The sequence below is a fragment of the Syngnathus typhle genome, linkage group LG19 (genome assembly GCF_033458585.1).
Source record: "Syngnathus typhle isolate RoL2023-S1 ecotype Sweden linkage group LG19, RoL_Styp_1.0, whole genome shotgun sequence".
NCBI lineage: Eukaryota > Metazoa > Chordata > Actinopteri > Syngnathiformes > Syngnathidae > Syngnathus > Syngnathus typhle.
In genome coordinates this window covers 9380829-9400644 of record NC_083756.1, presented here as the reverse complement: position 1 = coordinate 9400644, position 19816 = coordinate 9380829, and the positions used below count along the sequence as shown (strand labels likewise).

The 19816-nt window shown below is 49.9% G+C and overlaps 1 protein-coding gene across 6 annotated transcripts; it reads left to right on the top strand.

Annotated features, from left to right (window-relative positions):
• The first annotated feature begins 1532 nt into the window (after positions 1-1532).
• On the top strand, positions 1533-18644 carry rbm33a (RNA binding motif protein 33a). 6 transcript variants are annotated; one of them, XM_061265592.1, is made up of 19 exons: positions 1533-1776; positions 2588-2666; positions 2765-2813; positions 2881-2951; positions 3013-3244; positions 4798-4923; positions 5013-5181; positions 5246-5436; positions 5613-5919; positions 6493-6554; positions 8566-8698; positions 8993-9324; positions 9681-9980; positions 10066-10350; positions 10711-11445; positions 13023-13223; positions 13709-13888; positions 14206-14294; positions 14576-18644. In XM_061265592.1, exons 1-19 carry the CDS (start codon positions 1758-1760, stop codon positions 14619-14621), a joined length of 3606 nt encoding a protein of 1201 aa, XP_061121576.1. In that variant the 5' UTR covers positions 1533-1757; the 3' UTR covers positions 14622-18644. The 6 variants fall into 6 exon arrangements, with proteins under 6 accessions (XP_061121576.1, XP_061121574.1, XP_061121573.1 ...); XM_061265590.1 differs by having other exon boundaries at positions 5607-5919; XM_061265589.1 differs by having other exon boundaries at positions 5604-5919.
• The last annotated feature ends 1172 nt before the right edge of the window (positions 18645-19816 follow it).

The window sequence follows — 19816 nt, the reverse complement described above, 5'->3', positions numbered from 1 at the left end:
CATTAAGAAACATAATATACCTGCCCACCAAAATAAATAAATAAATAAATAAATAAATAAATAAATAAATAAATAAATAAATAAATAAATAAATAAATAAATAAATAAATAAATAAATAAATAAATAAATAAATAAATAATCACATCGAGGGAAAAGTATTGCTATTTGTCTGTCAGGTTTCTTCAAGCAGTATTTATACTAAATGTTAGGCTTATTTCACAATAGTTACCATATTTTTTCACTCTCGACACTTTTGTTGTAATACAGATAAAACAACACTAGGCCGCATTATTGCCACCTGTCTGCCATGTGTCTTCAAACAATGAGTATTTTTACTATTTTTGCTTTGCAGAGGTTAACTTGCTTACGATTTTGTGCAGGCAACCATTTTGAGCCTGAGTTGAAGGGATTCACTTTCCTATGGGAAAAAAGGCAATTGTCTCGCGCATAAAACCACTTCAAAGACGTTTGGATTTCGTCAGGCGTGTTTTTCCGTCCATCGGGGGAAAATAACAAATCTTGTCCGCTTTGGCTCTGCACCCCTTTTCTTTTTTATTTGCATTGTTATGGAAAACCGCTGGATTTGGACAGGCCATAATAGAGTGTGACAGCTCTCCCTTTTCACCATTTATTTGGGAGAGAAATAAAAAATCCTGGGAAAGTGAATCTAGAAAGGAGGGCGATAAATACACTATATTGCTTTCAGGAACAGCTGTACGGAGTGAATATGTACATATGGTATCCATTGCCACGGACAGTCACAAAAAACATATTAGCAAAACAACTGATTGTCTTGAACGCTGTTTTTCTTGCATGCCATGAATATGCATCATCTGCTCCCTTGATCCCCTCCATCAGCCATCTTTGCAGATATTGACCTGGTCGGTGCCACAAAATGGCTTCGTCCTCACAGCGGCAGCTCATAATGAGGCAATACAATGAGGTTTCACTTCACTGCTCACCTCTCTTTGGTTGTCTCGCACCTTCTTTGTTGACCTTTTTCAGCCAGGGAGGAATTTCAAGGGGGGCTAACGAATCGTCTGATGGAAACGACGAATGATGGGGAAGAAGGATGGATATGCGCTATTGTGAATTGTATGACTTGAATTACCCCAAATATTCCGCATCAACGTTCTATATATTCGTGACCGCTTTGTATTGCGGATTGAATGATTAAACAAATGCAGGACTCCATCCTTCTACCAATCAATGCTCTGTACAGTGCCTAGTCTTCCATTGGTACTGTGGTTGAACAAGTGTGCACGCACACACCCTCTTAGAACTGAGAATAATATGGCTATGTTCATCATTGACTTGCCACGTACATTCCATACATTCATATAAAGTGCTTCTGATTAACAAATAAACGAAGAGTTGTTTCAATGGATTTTTCCTTATAGTTGTTATTGATTCATTCCAGCAGAAGACGCCAACTTTTGTTCGGAAAACAGTTGTTTTCGGTCTTGTATTTCCTCACCTCGCCGAGCGAGGTCACTGTTTTTTTTTTTCCTAACCCGCAATGAGAACGGATGCGCACAGCGCTGCCATGTTTGTGCTCGGCTAGTTAGTTAGCTAGCTAGCAACTTAGCGCGGCGGAGGGCACCGAGCAGCCGCGCGCTTGTTCTTTCCTTCGTTGCTTCGAAAGCACTACTTGCTCAAATCGCGCATTTCGCCTTTCCGACCTTGTAATCAGTTGCAAATGTTCCCCCGAGCCCCAGTCTAGTCGCACTCCTCAAACGGAAAGCGCTCGCGCACCATGTCGGCCAATGACGAGGGTAAGCGGCTCTTGCTTTCCTTACTGGTGCTAGGCTAACTAATTTAGCCGAGCGGCTAACGTGAGGCGTGTTGGCTCGCTGCTTTTGTACATACCCCGAAATGGAGGTTTTCCCAATCAAACTGTAGTCGGACGTTTGGGTGGCGTGTAATTGTTTGGATTTTGCTTAGCTGATTCAAGTGGCTGGCCGAGATTTGGCTTCGTGTAACTAATCTCGATTTCTTAGTTTGGGTTAGATGCGTCGCTAAACGCGAAGGCTACAGCGATCAACCAAAGTGCAATAACATGACTGTATGGCAACAAATCCCCCCCCGAGGTCGTTGTTTTGTTACCTCACTGCCGCATGTAATGATCTCGCTCCGGCTCACAACTAAATGGTATTTAATTTGCACTGACACATGTTATTGTTTTCTGAACGCGATGTCACTACTGTTCGCTGTTTTTGTGCTCGTTTCAAAATGCCGTAAGATGCTTCTAAAGCTTGATCAAAGTAGTAGAGTACATGGCAAGGAAAATCGCTGTCACCTTTGCAGTGTTTTATTGACCTATTCACGGTTTTGTGCTTAGGCATCCATCCCGGTGTTCAAATACTGTTGGCGTTGAGGATCTTTATTTAGACTAAAGTAGTTCTTCGCCGCCCTCTTGTTATCTGTCTGCAATTAGTGTAAAGTGTTATCGAATAGCAGTGGTTTCTGTTAGTGATGCTAATTGCTCCAATTTGCAGATCGGGTCAAATTGGAAGCCTTTGGATTGTCACGGTTGTGAACTCTTGATTTCCCGAAGGGATATTGCATTCTTCTTTTCTCTCATAGATTATACCTTTGATGAATACGACAAGCCTGGAACGGAGCGTTCGCGGAGGAGGAGGGGCGAGGATGATGATCTAGAGAGGTAAGTCGTGCTCCCGGTTTAAAAAAACAGTCGTACAAATCCGAACCCACCTGTGTTTTCTGAGAAGTGTCCAAATACTTGTCTTTTCTCCTCCAAAGCGATTTGGAGGAGGATTTGTTAGAAGAATTTTCACCGTCGGGTAAGAAGGTAAGTGGTCCTCCCAAACATAGTCACCTTTTCTTTCCATGTTTTGACTTTTCCCTCTCCCCTCCAGAATCTGTCTGAAGATGAGGACGAAGAGCTGAACGATGCTCTTCTACAGAGCGATGAGGAGGAACACATGAGGTAAGGCAGCTCAGCAATCCCTCCTTTTGCTTCTTCATGACGTGAAGTGACGTGTGTGCAGTGGTCAGGAAGTGAGCCTCAACGCCACGTACGGATTCAACTACTCGGATGACGCTGTCAACCTGGGCGCCGACGACTACGATGACGCGAGCGCGGAGCCGGGCTACCCGCGGGACCGCGACGACTACTCCGACGACTACGCCCGGGACATGGTGGCCGAAGAGCAAGTAGATTACGCCGCAGACGAAGTGCTCGACATCCAAATTACTGAGCCCATTGATGGAGAATTTCAAGTGAGTTGAGAGACTGCATCCGTATCAATTAGTCAGCGATTTGACCCATGACCTTCACCATCCATCTATTTTCCATGGTCTGCATCCTCCTTGGGGTCTTACGTTTGTATATTAGGATGTCCCGCCGCCCGCCTCTTTAATGACCTTCTATATAGTTGACCACTTTGGAGTTCTATTGTGTCCGAAAGATATCGCTTCCCTTTTGGTGACTGTGAGAATTGGAAATCTGTTCAGGGAGAAAGAGATGTAGGTCTTTTTTTTTTTTACAACCCCTCTGCTATCGCATCATTTCTCCATCACGCTGACAACATTTTCGCTGACGGCTTGTTTGGCGGGAGGCGACGCTCCGCCGAGCGCCATTGTGACCTTGGGCCTCGCTATCTCCGGGCGATTACGGAGACGCTTTGTGCTGCCACTCGCCGAGGTTAACGCGTGCAGGCTGGGCGTCCGGCCGGCCGGCCGGCTGTTTGATGGAGGCTTTTATCCGCCGCATCTGATAACGGCGTCGTGCAGGTGAAAAGATTATTGACCTTCCTGAGGACAGTCCTATACACGTCCCTGGTGATTGATGGTGAGCTTCTCTTTATTTGCTGGCCTCAACGCTAAGAGGATCAAAGATAGGCGTCGGCCAACGTGCCATGCTGTTGGGCACCTGATAGATATGGACAAAACTATGGGGACACCTGGCCTTCACGTGGGCACGCGTGCGTCCGTCCCATCCAACTGATTTTGTGGCTGGCCCTCCACTGTTTGTTGCTTTGACCTTATGTTGCCAACCGGAGTCAGATTCCTTGTCTGGCATGCACAAACTTGGCCAATGAAGTTGATTCTGATTTTTGTTTGAATTATAAGCAAGCAAGCCGTACGCCACTTGAATGGCGCTCGCTCATTGTGGCGCCTTTGCCACGTGGGGGTGAAACACGCATTTCAAAGTGCTTGTCATCCATCTGCTACCGTTTGCGTGGCAACGCGTTGGACTCGCTTACGCAGCGAGCACTTGCTTTTACACAGCGATGCCACGATCAGATCGTTCGATCAGTGTTCCCCCTCACTCGTATGTGGTTGGAATAGCTGGCTCTAATATGGCCAAAATGGATTTGATTGAAAAAAATCTGACCAATGAAGTCAGTTTGCCCCTTCGAATCATCATATCACAGTTATTTCATATTGGAATCAATCCGTCTCCTCCTTTACCGGGAATTATCGGCAAATGATGGCATCTTGAGTTAGTCTGCGATTGTCGTATGCGGACTGTGATGGAGTTCTTGCCCACGTTTCTCTATACGATCATGTCCATCATTTACATCTCATTGACTTTCAAATGCTGTCAGGCATAGTAATGAAGCCATGCTCCCACTGTTATGCTAATTTGCTAGCAGAAGAGGGGGTGCTTGGGCTTTCCCCTCGACACCATTTGTATTTGCCTCTCTGCAATTAGTTCATCTTGTTTTTTGTCCGATGTAGACTTTTGAAGGACGGACCGAGAGACCTTTTCCGTTGGCACAAATTCACGACAGTCCCCCTTTTCGACCTTTTTGGCCGCCGGCCGACAGGACAATGAATATCAAACCTATGAGGATGAAGAAGGAGTGGAGCAGGAAGTGGCCCCCGAGGAGGAGACTTTGGGGGATGAACAGCAGGCCGAGGCGGAAGGCTCCCAGCTCTTTGAAAGGCAAGAGGTACAGTGCGGGCGGGATATGGTAGCAGTCATGAAGCAGAAGCACCTTTCTGCTTCTTTCCCTTCCATTGCCAAATGTTTTGCCCCCAGGTCGGAAGCGAAGCCATGCCCGAAGAAGCGCCAAAGGAGGATTCCGACGACGACGAGGAAGACGACGGAGACTCCGGTCGTATCCGCTTCAAGTCGGAGAGGAAGGACGCCGTTGTCGTGCGCCTGGCCGATGCCGGCACTAAGCGGAGGAATATCCCCGAAACGCTAGGTAGCAAAAAGGCCTTTTTTGAAAATTGCCACAAAAGCTTCAATTGAGTGCTTTTATTTTGCAGAACTGTCGGAGAAGGCCAAAAGGGATCTCATCGAGCTGGAGCAGCAAGAACGGTATAAACGGCAAAATCGCTACGGGGGTCGAGGAGGAAGAGGCGGCGGCGGCTATGCTGGATTCGGAATGCACAACGTGAGAGGTGGACACAGAGGACGAATGAATGAGCACAACTTCCACCCAAGGGGCAACATGCGGGTAAAAGTCCAAAATAGCATTTGTATCCCAAATTCTGCCTGAATGCTTTGCTATTAATTGACTGCTTAGTAATGACACAGCTTACGGTCTGGTTCTTTCCTCCTCCATCCCATCCTAAACATCAGCAGTCCTCTCGAATGCCTCTCCTCCATTTTCCCCACCAACAGCAGCAGCAGCAGCCGCCGCCGCCGCCGCACCACCCTCTGTCCCGGCCGCGGGGACCCCACCCCTTCCAAGAGCGCTTGCACGGGCACCGGCCCCTGCAGCCCCTCATCACCACGCACCGCTCACCGCTGCAGCCCCAGATGGACGCGCCGCCACGACTTTTGGGCTCCCCGCCGGCCACTTTCGGCCATCAACACGACCAACAGCAGCAGCATCACCACCACCACCACCACCACCACCATCAGCAGCAGCTGGCGCACCCCAAAAACATCCACATCAACCCCCATTTCAGAGGCTCGGCACCATCCACTGGGCCAGGTTGGTTCCCCAAAGTGGAAAAATCATGTTTATGCAGGCGTCAGAGCGTGCTGTAAAGATGATACATGACTACATTTCTGCCGCTTGAGCGGGAGCGAAGCAATTCCTCCTTATTATATCTAGCGGCTGCCTCGGGCTCTCTGCCGCCACGTTTTGCATTGTAAATGGACCCCGCCGGATCACCTTTTTTTTTTTTTTCTCCCCCCCCCCACGCAATTTGAAATCTGGCTGCCGGTTTCCCGCTGTCCGCACAAGCTGTCTGGATTCGAAATGTCATTTTGTCGGCAAGGCGAGTGACAAGTGAATAGCCCTCGCTACCATTAATAGGGTCGGGTTTTTTGGGGGGTCTGGTGATATTTCATTCCCCGCGATGGGTTTATCTGGCCTGTCTGTCCGGTAAAGTTTTGCTCCAACCAAAGCATGTTAGGCTTATTTGATTGATTGATTGATTGATTGATTGATTGATTTGCTCCTTTCCTCGCCTTCCCAACACAACCTCGGTGTTACTCGATTGAAGAAATGGTTGTAAAATTCCTTGTAATGATCTGGTTCTTGTCTTCCTTTTCATCGCAGTGCCCTTGATGCCTCCTGCTCCGAGCCAGCCTCGGCCTGCGCTGGGCCCTCAAAGGTTCCCTGTAAGTAGCAGCTGCACTTTGCCGCCGGCCGCCACCGCTCCACACTAGCCAGCTTCTCCGTGCAAAAGTAGCATCAGTCCGAGCAGTGCCAATTTGTAAACACCGATGGGCGCGGTGGCGGCGACATAACTGGGAGGGCGCGATAGGAGCCGGAGGTGGGAGCGGCCGGCGGGACTCGGTTAGCGGCGGCTCGTCACGCTCGCTCGGGCTGGGGCTCAGACCGGCCGTCTCCACACATAATGGAAGTGGGGTTACGCCGCCCGCCGGTTCAAATTCCCTTTTCTCAAAGTCCTATTTGACTTAATGAAACATGGTGGTATTTTCACGGGGCTGGGTGGGCCTCTCGCCATCACGTATTTGTTCCCAAGCGCAATTTCACGTCGAGTCTTCCTGGCTTGATTTCACTCTCAAAGGATCTGAGCCAGGGATGACTCTAAAGTCATTACGCTTCGGGGAGGGAGCGGCTCGCCCGCTATAGTCGCTGATTGGATTGGCGTCTTTGCTCCTTTTTCTACACTTATCCCAATCCATCCATAAGTATGTTTTGATGTTCATTTGTGCGCCGTTGATAGCACAGCAGCTGTTTATTTCTTTTGCCAGTGGTGCCGGCCGGACGGCCAGGCTCAAAAAGGCGTTTTGTTAAAGAGCGCGGTGTCCATTTTCCATGCTCCAATGAAATTGAGGCTGCGGTTGCCACGGACACCGTTTGAAATGCACGTGGACGTGCGCTGGCTCGTGATTATCATACATTATCATCCCATGGCAGGCGGGTAGGGGCTTTGGCCTCCAGAGTTATTGAACGGAATTTTCATGAGTGCTCTTGAAATTCCTGCTGCTTAATTATCGGGCTCAAATTAGACATTTGCTTCCTCGCCGACACCCAAACATCTCCACACGCAGTACATAAGTGATAAAGATCACTAGAGGCGTGAATTTCACGCAGCTGAATACGGTTAATTGACAGGTCGGTCGGTCGGTCGGTCGGTCGCAGAACAATAACACAAACGCGACGCCGTTCCTTAAACTGAGTTGACGTTCACCGTTTGCATTCTTTTTTTGACCTCTCATTACGATTAGTCTGTTATCCCTGGGGTGGCGAGGGCTCAGCATCGGCGGCGCATTGAACAGCCCCCCAAGCCAATTTATGGAAGATTAGAAGCGAGAGGATGAGCCGCGCTCTTCCAGTCGTCATTGTGAAATGGTGCCTGTCTTGACCTTTTCAAACACTCTCCCCTACCTCCCTCCCTCCGGTCCTTAATCCATCTTCGGCGAGCCAGTCCCCAAAAGTTGCTTAACACAAAGTTAATCAAAGAGGCTTAAGCCTCGATAGCATCTTAAGTAATTGACAATGAGCTGGGAGGCGGCGGGCATCCCATTTGTGCAAGTGGCACGTGTTGAACAGCAGGTTCATTTTTCAACAGAGATGAAGGTTTGGAAGAACAATGCAGGCGCTTATGAGAGCTAATTGAATTCCAACGAGGGAGGGATTAGACGCTTGTTATCAGCTTCTCCGACCAAGCTAGATACCAGATGGAAACGTATGCAATGGACGGACCGAAAGCTTAAGTGCTTGAAACGATGATGAGGGCACTTTGAAATCCTCCCGCCCTGTTAGGCTCGACTTTATCAAGGCCCAAGTCGCATTAACGTGGCTTAGACTGATTGGCACGCATGTTCAATTACAAGGAGCGGTTGGCAACCTACCCAAAAGTCCTCACAGCTTTCTTCAACGGAGTGTGAGTTTTGCAAATGATGGCCCCGGGTGCATTTATTTACTCATTTACACAGGAGGAGAGTCATGGAATCATTTTCAGCAATTAGGCTGCTATGTAATGAGGGGGAAGAATGTACCCTTACGGAGAATGGCAGAGTAGTAAAGCAGATCAAATAAGTTGCGTAGTTCCCAGAAAACATTGTTATCGATCGATCGATCGATCGCCTTAGCGTTAAACCCAGCACGGACGGACGGACGGCCCATTTGTCTGATCCTCAACGCGTTGTTTTTTGCAAGGCACCGGGAGACTTCCATCATCAGCAAATGGCGAATAATTTTGGTCAGCCCCAGCGGCCGCCTCATCACATGGAGCCCTTCAGGAACCAGCCGCGTCAAGGCCCCCCGGACAGGGAACCCCTCTTTATGGGAGGTGAGTCTGGTGCCAAGCTCGCACAAAGGTCACCGTGCTTTAATCGTATTGCACATCAGCGGTGCCCAGCGCTCATGTTAAATGCATGTTGGTCCATATGCTTTGCATTCATTTCAAGGAGCTGTGGGAAAACGCCAGTCAACACCTATGTACATTCTTTTTTATTTACACTCAGTAGTGCTATTTTAGCCTTTCACTTTGATAGCACGTTGACACACCTGCAGAGGGATTTACCTAGCCAAGGTTCAAAATTCTGACATCTGTGTTGTTTTCTCGCTTCTGCATGTCACGCAGGCCCGGAACGCGCGGATCCGACAAGCTTTCCAGGGCAGCTCATGTTTGATCCCAACCCGCTCCTGAACGCCAGCCTGCATCAGCAGCAAATGCCCGCTCAGGGTCACATGAGTTTCGGAGCGCCGGCCTTCGGCCAGCGGGGCCCGCTCGGACTGTTCTCCAGAGAGCCGCCGAGACCCGGCCTCCCCCCTCCCCAAGGCCACCAGGGGCTGGTCAGCTTGAATCAACCAGCTCCCCCTCCCAACCAGTCCAGGCCCTTCCTCAACCCTCGTCAGCCCTTCAGTCAGCAGGGAGGCCTCTTCCCTCCGCCGCAAGCCCAATTTGGCATGCAGGTACGAGTGAGAGCGACCGACATTAGTCTGTTGTTTTTTTGCTCTGATAAGATCCGCTTTTCTTATCATCATCAACAACAAAGTTTGTGATAGTCATCTTTGCACTTGATTATTTAACTGATTGCTGTACCTGAGCAGTATTTACACCATAACAACACCGGCAATGATATTCAGTGCAAGTGAAGCGGAAAGGCAAAGGCTCCAGGATTAATGGCACATTTGCAGTCTGTTGAGACTGAGACAAGAGCGCCCTCTAGTGATTGAAGCACTCACCATTAACGCTCACATCGCATGGTGGTAAGGCAAGGATGGATGGATTTGTAATCAATCAACCTTGTTGAAATGATTTGTTATAGGGCTTGATACCCGGGCCCCCTCAGCCTCCAATTCAGGACTCGCTACCCTCCCACCAGCCCATCCACCAACAGCACCACAGGCAGGAGCTCCTCCACCACCATCATCATCAGCAGCAGCAGCAGCAGCATCATCAGCAGCAGCAGCAGCAGCAACGGCTCAACCTCAACGAGCCTCCCCGCTTGCTGCACCACGGACAGAATCTCTTCCAGCAGCAACAGCTGTCGCACAGCGGTCCGAGGCAGGCCAGCCCCCGCCTGCAAAATGTACAACAGCGCAACATGGCCAACAGGCAAAGGATGGTGAGACTTTAGTTGTGTGTGTCGCTGTTTGCTGACCCCCTGATGCGTAGTAGCAAGAAAATGGTTTGTTTTCTCCTTTCTGCAGACCGCACCTGCTTCCAAGCAAATCCACCCTCAGCGCAACAGCAACCTACGGGAGCTCCCCGTAGCACCTGGCAACGCAACCGTGGCTTCCCTCGGCGCCAATGTCAGGCCCGTTACCAAGGCAACGCAGGGGGTGCGTCCCGTGCAGCGTGCTCACGCGCTGCTGCCTGGAGGCGGCGGCAGAGGAAGGGGCCAGGTTGCTGACAACAACGCCAGCCCGCAGCCCGCGGCGGCCCCCGGCAGGACGGTCATTTGCAAGGAAAGCCCTAGCAGCGCCGAAGCGCAGGTCAGATTTTTCACCCAAAAAGCTTTGGACTTGAGTTCGATGTGTAGTCAGTCATCTTCCCCCACGGAATTTGTTTTGAGCATTTCCTCAGTCTTCCTGGCCAAACTACTAAATGATTGTGTAAGTAATGAGCTCCATTGGCTTTCTCTCCACTCCCGGCCGCCATCAGTCAAGCACATTAGCGACTCCCATTCATTCAAAAGCTAATCGCATGGTCGTTAATGACAGCAGCCTGGGGAAGCGATCGATACGATCGCTTCATCGTCCGGGGTTTTATCTCTGATTACATTTCAATGTCACGACCTCGCCGATACTCCACGGTAATGTTTGCCACGCGGCGTTCCTCCCCTCGCGACGCAGGACGAGGACGAAGAGACCCGGCAGTACCGTCTGAAGATCGAGGAGCAGAAGCGCCTCCGAGAGGAGATCCTGAGGAGGAAGGAGCTGAGGCGGCAGATGCAGGCTGGCGTCAGGAAAAAAGAGCTCCTGGACAGGATCAGCACGCCAGCGCCAACACAAAGCCAAGCGCCTTCACAGCAAGAAAAGCAGCCGGCAGCGCCTCCCCCGCAGGTCCTGCTTTTACCGCCGTCGCAGCAGCAGCAGCAGCAGCAGCCGCCGTCGCAGCAGCCGCCGCCGCAGCAGCAGCCGCCGCCGCCGGAACAACGTCAGCCTCCTCCGCTGCAACAGCAGAGACCGCCGCGACCCCAGCAGCCCTTCAATCAGTCGCTCGGTAATCCCAACGGCGCGGCGCCTCGCCCCAACGTCAAGTCACGCTTACAGATGGGAACGGCAAATAACCAGCAGCCACAGACTCTCCGGCCCGGTCCGGAGCAGCAGTGGAGGCAGCCCCCCCCGCAAAGCCCCCTGCTGCAGCAGAGAAGGACGAGCGGGCCGCTGAATGTCAACAAAGCCGGCGCTCCCGACCAGTTGGCTCAGATCCCTTTAAAAAACATTCCCGCGCTGGGGCCTGGCCAGCCCCAGGCTCAAGGACTTAAACCTGGGGCGAAAAGAACGGTGATGCAGCGCGCCAAGCTCGCTGACGGCGAAGGCCAGCAGTTGCCACAAAAAGTCCGAGTGGTGAAACTTTCCGGCGCGGTGAGCAAAGCTTTTCCATTTACTTGCTCCCAATTTGACACGCACGCACGCACGCACGCCCACACAGTTATGTCCAGACACAGAAAAGCCCCGCAATTCACGGGGGACAAGGCTAGGTGGGTTTTTTCGACTCAAAAGGTGAGGATGATATTTAGGGCACTGCGTCTTAACGAACACCCGCTACGGCGACGCGTAAAGGAGAAACTCGTGTGACATTTATCTGCAAACTTGCGGGACACCTCGTCACGGCTCTTAAAGGTTGACGTCCTCTTATAAGGGCAACGTGTAGAAATTGGGGGGGGTGGCCTTGGAGAGTGACAGTAACCCCAAGAAAGCCAAGCAGCATTAGCGCCATTTTCCGCTCGCTTGAGTGCCTTTAATTAGCCGGCAATCTTTATTGAAAACTCACAAAAGGCCGGCATGTTTAACACTCATAAGCTCTCCCAATCCTCCTCCCCATCCCGGAGGATCACGCTGGCTGCAGATGAAGATAACCGCGTGTCAGCGCCTTAATGGAAACCCGCGTCGCGGTTATCAGACGCGCCGCCGCATCTTTGGGAGGGAGGGAGGGAGGGAGGGAGGGATGGATGGGGTGATAACGAGAGATGGAAACGGCGAAAAGATTCTCTCCCTTCCTCATTGTTCCGCTGTCATCAAGGAGAGCTTGACAATGTTATCTGGCGCCTTTTCCTCCTTGCCGTCATCCCTCCGTCAGCCGCCCCCCTCGTGGAGCCGTCCCTCAGGTGCGAGGCGACAAAGGAACGCCAATCCAAGACCCTTGTAATTAATCTTTGCTGCTCGAAAAAGCAAAGAGGCGGCGGGGGTCGCCGGATGTGAAGCATAATACCTGTGCTAAGCAAGTTGCCACTTTTGAGGATTTGGATGGCTTAGGCAAAGTGATAGGAGGCAAAGTATATTTTCATCAGGGATAGTACAAAGCATGGCATGCCATGGCAAGACACAAAGGAGGCGGCGGCGAGGCGAGGCGAGGCGAGGATGTGAAGGGGGGGGATGGGCCGCGCATCCACCTGCTGTCGTTCCAGTGTAATGCAGTTTAGGATTTGATGGGCACCATCGCGAGCTGGGATTTCTAATCCGTTTACTCCAGTCGGGGCGGGTCGCAGATAGGGCCTCTTTTCTTCCCGCGTATTGATCTGTCACGTCTCGGCGTAGAGTCCCGCGCAGGAGATGACCTTCAATTCCTCCCCGCGCGTCAAAGCTGCGACTCGATTTGCTAATGAGACCATCACCTTGCCGAGTCGATGGTTCCGCAGGAGCGGCGACACGGCGTGTAAAGTCATCTTTATATTCATTGGGTGGGAGCTTTTCAGCTCAAAACTTCCCACAAAATGCCGCCAAGGCCCTGCTGCCCTTTTGGCTTGCGTGTGAAGCGTGATCAAATAGTGCAAGTCAACTTGGAGAAAAAGAATGAAAAGGAAGCTTTCAATGACATGAACGTGTCAATGGGATGGATATAAGCAATGAGGCCGTTTCTCCTGTTTGCACCAGGGCTCAGTCCCATCCCGTACCTGCAGCTTCTAAACTCAATGTGTTGTGTGTCATGCATTGCCTTGCAGCCTGGGAAAGGCCCGGAGGCCACGGCTTTCCCTATGCAGCAGCAGCCGCCGCCGCAGCCGCCGCCGCCGGGCCCCTGGCCAGACAACCCTTTCCGGCAGAGCATCCAAAGGAAAGTCACCATGGCGGGACAACAAGTGCACGGCGCGGGAGGGATGCAACATTTGGGCCCAGGGGGCATGGGCTACCCGCAGCAGAACAGGGTCCGTATATTGTTCACGTTGCCTTTTGAATCCAACTGATGATTGGAAGCAAAGCGTCGACCGAATGCGTGCCCGGTGCAGTGACAAGCAGAAAGGCGTGTTTCACGGGTGGGGGCCGCCTGGGATCCCCCGGCCTCTCTGCACGCCAGCGGGGCTGTCAGCGCCAGCCAGGCTGCCGACACGCTCGCTGATGCTGACAGGCTGAGGCAGCCACCAGCCCGCATCTGATGCAGTATACCTTTCGCTCACGGGCTCGTCGTCGTACGAAGACGGGTGCCGAGGCGTGCGTGCGCTGACGTTGATGTTCTCTGTAGAAAAATGATAAGTCAATCACAGGAAAGTCAGCCATGACTGAGGCGTGCACGCCCAAGAAAGACTCTCCTTTCACCGTTGCTCTTCTCCACGCTGTTGGATTCAAGATTGAAACGTCAGCGTGGCTGAGAGCAAAGCGTTTTAAACTCCGCCTGCGCCTCCGTCCGTCGCAGGTGGTCGTGTCGGGCCGAGGAAGAGGGGGCGCCCCTGCCGGTCGAGGAGGTCCCGCGGGGGCCCGACAAGGCCAGAGGGTCGGCGAGAGTCTACGGCGCACCGTCACCATCGAGGGCCTGTCGTCGTCCACCACCGACGTGCAGCTGCAGAGCCTTTTAAGATCCATCGGTCCGATCGAGGTAAGCGTTTGGAGATGATGTGGATTCTGCGTTTGTTATATCGGATGAAAATAGAAGAGGTCCTTTTATGGTATAAACCCTCATTGTTTCTGCTTCTATAACAACCAATCCAACCTTCAATCGTTGAGTAATGACGTTTTCCTGTGCGGTCTCACAGTGCCCCCTGTTGCTCATTTAGTAGCTCTACATACATCCAGCCAGGAAGCCAGCCCCCCCCCCCCCTTCACGGAGGGGAGCTTTTTGCCCTCTTGCGTGGGTGAAGTGAATCTTCATCCCCGCCCCTAACCTATCTGTGTCACTGCATCTATCTATGGCAGATGTTCCAAATGATACCTCAGCAAAGGAAAGCAATCGCCGTCTTTTCAAGTCCCCAACACGCTGCAAGTTTTCAAATGAGCTTCCATAGGTAATTTGCTTTCTTCCTTTCGTACTCGTCGAGTGGAACCTCCGCAGTCAGAGTTTGGCCGAATGATCAGGGGACCTTGCCGTGAATGTATTGTAGATTGATAAGAATCGAGTCATCAAATTGTACCTGTGCTCGTGACATAATTTTGCCACTTGAGTCATTCTTGCGTGTTTGACTGCGGAGGTTCAGCTCGCCGCCCGCCGCCATATGTTGTTAATATGTTGCCGTGCAATTTATTTTGTCGGAAGCCCCTAAACACCATTGTTACGCTCGCCACACAGGCACATGATTGATTTGTCCCACATTGACGTGAAGCTGATTGACTGATGAGGGAAGCGCGCCGCTGCCGCCGCCGCCGCCGCAAAGTCAAGGAACGTCAACGTTCTACCCGCCCGCACCCCACTTCGTGCCCCCCCCCCCCCCTGTCGTACGATACGCTGCCGTTTCGGCGGGCGGTCGGTCGGCCGGCCGACCGTCTCGTTTGCACGCAGGTGTCGGCCTTGGAACTTGGAACAATCCAACACTACACCGCATGCTTGATTAGCCATTTTCATATAGTAGGACGCCCAAGATGAAAGTTTGTGTTGTATGGTACACGTGGACACTAAGACTGGATAATGGTTGACCCCCCCCGAACGTGACCATTAGGTTATGACATGGAGTTTAGATTTAGGAAGAGAGCTCGCCGCTCATTTGGTTGTCCCGGCTGAGGTTGCAGTAGCGTGGTCTCCGCTCTAGGTGGCAGCATCGCATGGCGTGGCGTCAATGATTTGAAGCGAATGGCTGGCTCAGTGTCTGTCCTCGTGTCCCTTGAAATTGCGGCCAACATGCGTGCGGCGCTGGTCACTTTGATTCCGTTTTAACTGACTTTCCACACCAAGAGAGCGAGCGAGCGAGCGAGCACCTTTTGCGATGTCAATTTTAGTTCCACAGAAAGTAAGCGTCATGAATTGGTACTTTTTTAATTTCTTGCTCTTTTTTGTCCAAATGTGTTGAACCCTTGTCTTCCCTCCACTCGTCAGGTTCAAGTGAAATGGACCAATTGATGAACGCCTGGGGAAAGGCCCTTTTTAACATTTTCCTTCATTTAAGGCTCAGAATAGCGACGTCAGCTGCTAGCAGCAGTTTTTAACCGACCTACCTGTAAGGTTCCTAATGATTTCAGGCAGGGGTCTCGCAAATGCGTACTTAAGTAAGTACCATTCAACCTCAGTTTTGTTTTGTTCCGCAGACTTTCCAAAAGTGTCACTCACTTTGAGGGGGCAGCCATTATCCGTGTAGAAATAGGAATGACGTACCGACCGGGCTGGGCATTGACGGGTGAAGAAGGCATTTGTAGGTCAAATGTCCAGGCGTCGTAAATAGCTTTTACTATGAGTTTGTGTCTGAACGTCAAATGATAAGCGCATTTGTGTTGGTGAGTGGGGAAAAGCAAAAAAGGATTGCTTGAGGGTTAAAAAATAAAAAAGATGGCCAATATAACCGTGAGCGAGCGGGTATGTGAAGCCGCTTCAACTTTAGCCTGTGTGACGTCCATGTTTGTCCTGCCTTTGAGCAGGTACCTGCTTGTTCTATATTTGTGTTCCCTCCCGTGCATTTTTGCCTAACTCTGGGACTGTTTGCCAAATACTACCTCACAAATTGGAAGGGAAGTGCCACTGAATGTTGCAAATTGAAATACTAGCAAGAGTGCTCAGCTCGGAGAGCCCCGCAGTTCATTTGTACGTTTCACACAGGAAACAAACGGGCTGACCCGCGAAGGACACAAATATAATCGGTCGCTCCTTACGTACGCTAACGAAGGATGCCCGCGTCGCGGCGATTGGGCCAGATTTGTGCATTTCAGCTCCTTTGTCAGCCGCCCGCCTGTATCCAAACGATTGTCTTGTGCCGTGGGAAGGCTCGAGTTCTTTACGAGCTAAACATAAATCTTGGCCAATCTGGATTGGGTGTGGCAACGTACGGACGGGTGGGTCCCTCTTGCTACTCCAACTGATATCTTGCTTGCTATGTGTCTATGTCCTTTTAAAGTTAGTCAAGGCACTTTGCCCGTCGTGCCTGTGTGAACCGACGTACTTTGAGCTATGAAGAATCAATTGGCTTAAACAATTTAGTGGTATTTCCCCTCGGTTACAAAAAACGCGCGCGCGCGCACGCACGCACGCACACACCGAAGAGCCTCAACCCAAGTGCAGCGTAGCCAAGTTGATACAATTGATTTGTGGATTGTGCATGCAAAAGTTGACTTGTCTGTTGTACATTTGTTGTCATGAACTGAAGCCTTCTTTTTTTATCTTTTCTATTGCGTTTGTTTTGGGTTGAAGTGACATTCCAAAGGTTCAGCCCCCCCATCGCCGCCCCCACCCCCCCTTTGTTCTTCTGTTGAGTGTTTGTGCTAAATCCAGTGGATTTTTCTTTTTTATGATCAAGTACTGACCATGCCAGTCGTAATACTTAAGAATAAGTCAGAAGCTCAGATTCACATTGAATCTATTTGCACCTTGTTTATTGAGGTATTGTATTTGTGTTTTTATATGTACACACACACACAAAGCACTTTTTAAATGTTTTATTTTTTTTGGAAGATGTTCCACATGAGCAGAGAAACGCTACCTCGTAAGGTTTTTGAAACGGAATGATTCAAAGGTTGCACGCAGCGTTAACACTTTGAAGTTGATACAATGTGCTTTAACTATTTGTTTTCACAGGGCCATTTGATGATGTGAAATTTTGCTGAACTATTAATCCATATTTGATTTCTTTAGGTGGCTGTCCCGCACAGATCGGCAGGCTGCTGGTCTGGTCTTTGAGATACCGTATTCCCTCAAATAGTGAGCCCCCCCCAAAGGTCTCCCTTTTTTGACATGTAGGGAGTTAACTGAAAGCTATTTGCATTTTTCGATTTGTTGCTCATCAGAAGAGCAACCCTTTTTGCAACATGTTAAATCTCTTGGATGAATTAGTGATGTCAATACCCCCCCAAGCCACTATATGAGGAGTTACGGTAGTCATGAAATGCCTCATTTCAATGTTTTAACAATGATTTAAACTATGGGTCATCAATTGTGCTAGTAACACACTTGAGCTTTGTTCCAAATTTGTAGTCACATCACCACATCAAAAGTTGCTTTAAGATGCACTGAACTATCGGACGTAATGTTTGTTAAAGCGAGACAAATGTTAAAACATTTGTTTGGTGGTTTCCTAAATTTACGATGAGTATTTGACGCCCCGCTAAAAATGGTCTTCGTTGTTAAAAGTAAGTGTCCCACAAATGCCAAAGCAATATTAAACGCAACATTCCAAATAAATAGCTTTGATTTGATTTTGAAAATGCCAGTGCGAATCAAATAGGCATTAGGATGGACGCATTTGAAATGGCTTCCAAATGATTTGATTTCCTTAACAGCAATGGAGCATTTCCTGGGCTTACAGCAGCCCCTCTCTCACTACTAACAACCCAGGCTCAACTTTGTGGCATCTTGGAGTATTATGCAAAACTAAAAGCAGATCGTTTAGCCACGTCATTTTGCATCTTTTCTCATCATCTCTTTTTGATGTGATGGCATGCATGGAATGTTGACAACCCAAAATCCCAAGTGATGTTGAAGGCAGCTTCATTATTGGCAATCAAACAGAAGCATAAGATGTGTTTTTCATCTTGCATTTTTTCCCCGGCCTAACCCTTCCTCACTTGAATTTACGGCCTGTGGCCACAGGTGTCGCCGTTTCCTCGCCCTCCAATAATGTGACCTTTTCCCTCAGCCATTTGCACTTTAGTCATCTTAACCGTGCCGTGCCACTCGGTTGACAGACAGCAAAGCTTCGCCAGCCAGCCAGCCAGCCAGCCAGCACCTGGTGTGAATCGACGATGCACTTTTAATCTTTCACTCCTTCCTTGGTTTCTTTCCTCCCTATCTCCCTCCCTCGCTCGCTCGTCGTTGTCCTTGTTCAAGACTTGTATTGAGCAGGGTGGCGGGCCCGCCGTGGATGGCCACACTGGATTTGGAGCAAGCCACTGAGCGAGCGCTTGACGCACGCACGCACGCACCTTTTGATATTCGGCGTTAGGGTGGTTGGATTTTTTTCTTCTTCTTTTTTTGTGAACCGTAACACACACCTCACTTTGTGCAAAACCAACTCTGAAGCATCCCATTGCCAAAGCGGCTTGCTGTGTATGTTCAAACTGTGATGTTGTGACATGCAAAACATCAAATCGAATGTACCCATTTTTGAATTGTGGGGATTTGGCTGTAGCCAAAGATGTCTCTTTTTAAAACCAGATGGGGAGATTGTCAGTTTGAAATAACAAAGTGGAAACAAAAGAATTAAAAGGCTTTGACACAAGAACATTTGCAATCATGAGCTTTATTAATCACGCCGTGTGTGTACTGTGCTCAATGGACGACGGACGGATCTGTTTTTGTACTTTTTATGGTCTTTTCTCACACAATAAATGGAAGTAGCAACATCAACATTTTTCTTGCTCAACAGTCAATTTTAATCAGAGATGCTTCTTTCCTAAATCTATTCCAAATGACTTGTTAGCAAGTTGACTGGTTGTGCCGCCGCCGCCGCCGTATCTAAGGAATTTCAAGCATGCACTTTATCATTGATTTGCTTTATTATCAATTGTAAGGGTTAGGCTGGTGCAAAACGAGATAAAAGACACAAGAAGAAACGTGCATCATTGCAGTTTTCCGGCGCAATGTCTTTCCTCCAAAAAAAAGTCCTCAACATCTCTCTCTCTCTCATCCTAGCGACCCCTAGCTCGGTATACGGAAGGGAGGTTGGGCAAAGCGCAAAGGAGCTCTTTTGTGACACTCTGCGTTTGCAAAAGTCAACATTTGTGACAGTCTGTGGCACTCAATTTCTCGTTGAGCTGCGAGGCAGACTCCAGGGCCCCTGGAGGGATTAGACGGGAGGGAGGGAGGGAGGGAGGCAGGGAGGGAGGCTGTGTTTACCTGCGCCCAGGAATGCCGCCTCTCGTGCGCGTACGCTTTTGTATCCGCATGCAGGGACCCCGGCCGGCCGGCCGGCCGGCCGGCCTCGGCGCTGGAGACGGACCACCTCGCCCCCACCCAAAAAAAATCCCACCTCACAATATCAACAAGTACACACAATGTGGGCCAACTTAGAGCAGGATGTGGAATTCCTGCTCGTGTTGCAACACTTCTTGGTTCGAGCCTTGTCTTCAATCAATCATTTTAGGAATGCTCCTTCCATTACTATTAAAGCTGACTTATAATGTCAACCCAAAAGAGTCGTCGAGCAAAGATATTGCTTTTGAAATTTAGAGAGCAAATGTACACAGCGTCGCTTGTTTTTTTGTTATTCGTTTTATAAAATGTTATTTTTTCCCCCATGTTGCACTACCATTATCTTCCACATGGTGTCACGTTCGGCAAACTTTTAACGCCATACGCTCCTCAACGCAACGGCCCTTTCATCGACTTTGCAGCCGATCTGGTGACGTTTGAGGTCGTCACGTCGGTTTCAAAGAGCCCGTAAAGCGTTCCGAC

What these genes read in the sequence shown, in the direction of transcription:
- rbm33a (XM_061265587.1), top strand. An exon ending in ACCCAAGGGGCAACATGCGG is followed by an intron (nt 5,437 to 5,561) that starts GTAAAAGTCCAA and finishes CCTAAACATCAG; the next exon opens with CAGTCCTCTCGAATGCCTCT. An exon ending in AAGCCCAATTTGGCATGCAG is followed by an intron (nt 9,325 to 9,680) that starts GTACGAGTGAGA and finishes GATTTGTTATAG; the next exon opens with GGCTTGATACCCGGGCCCCC.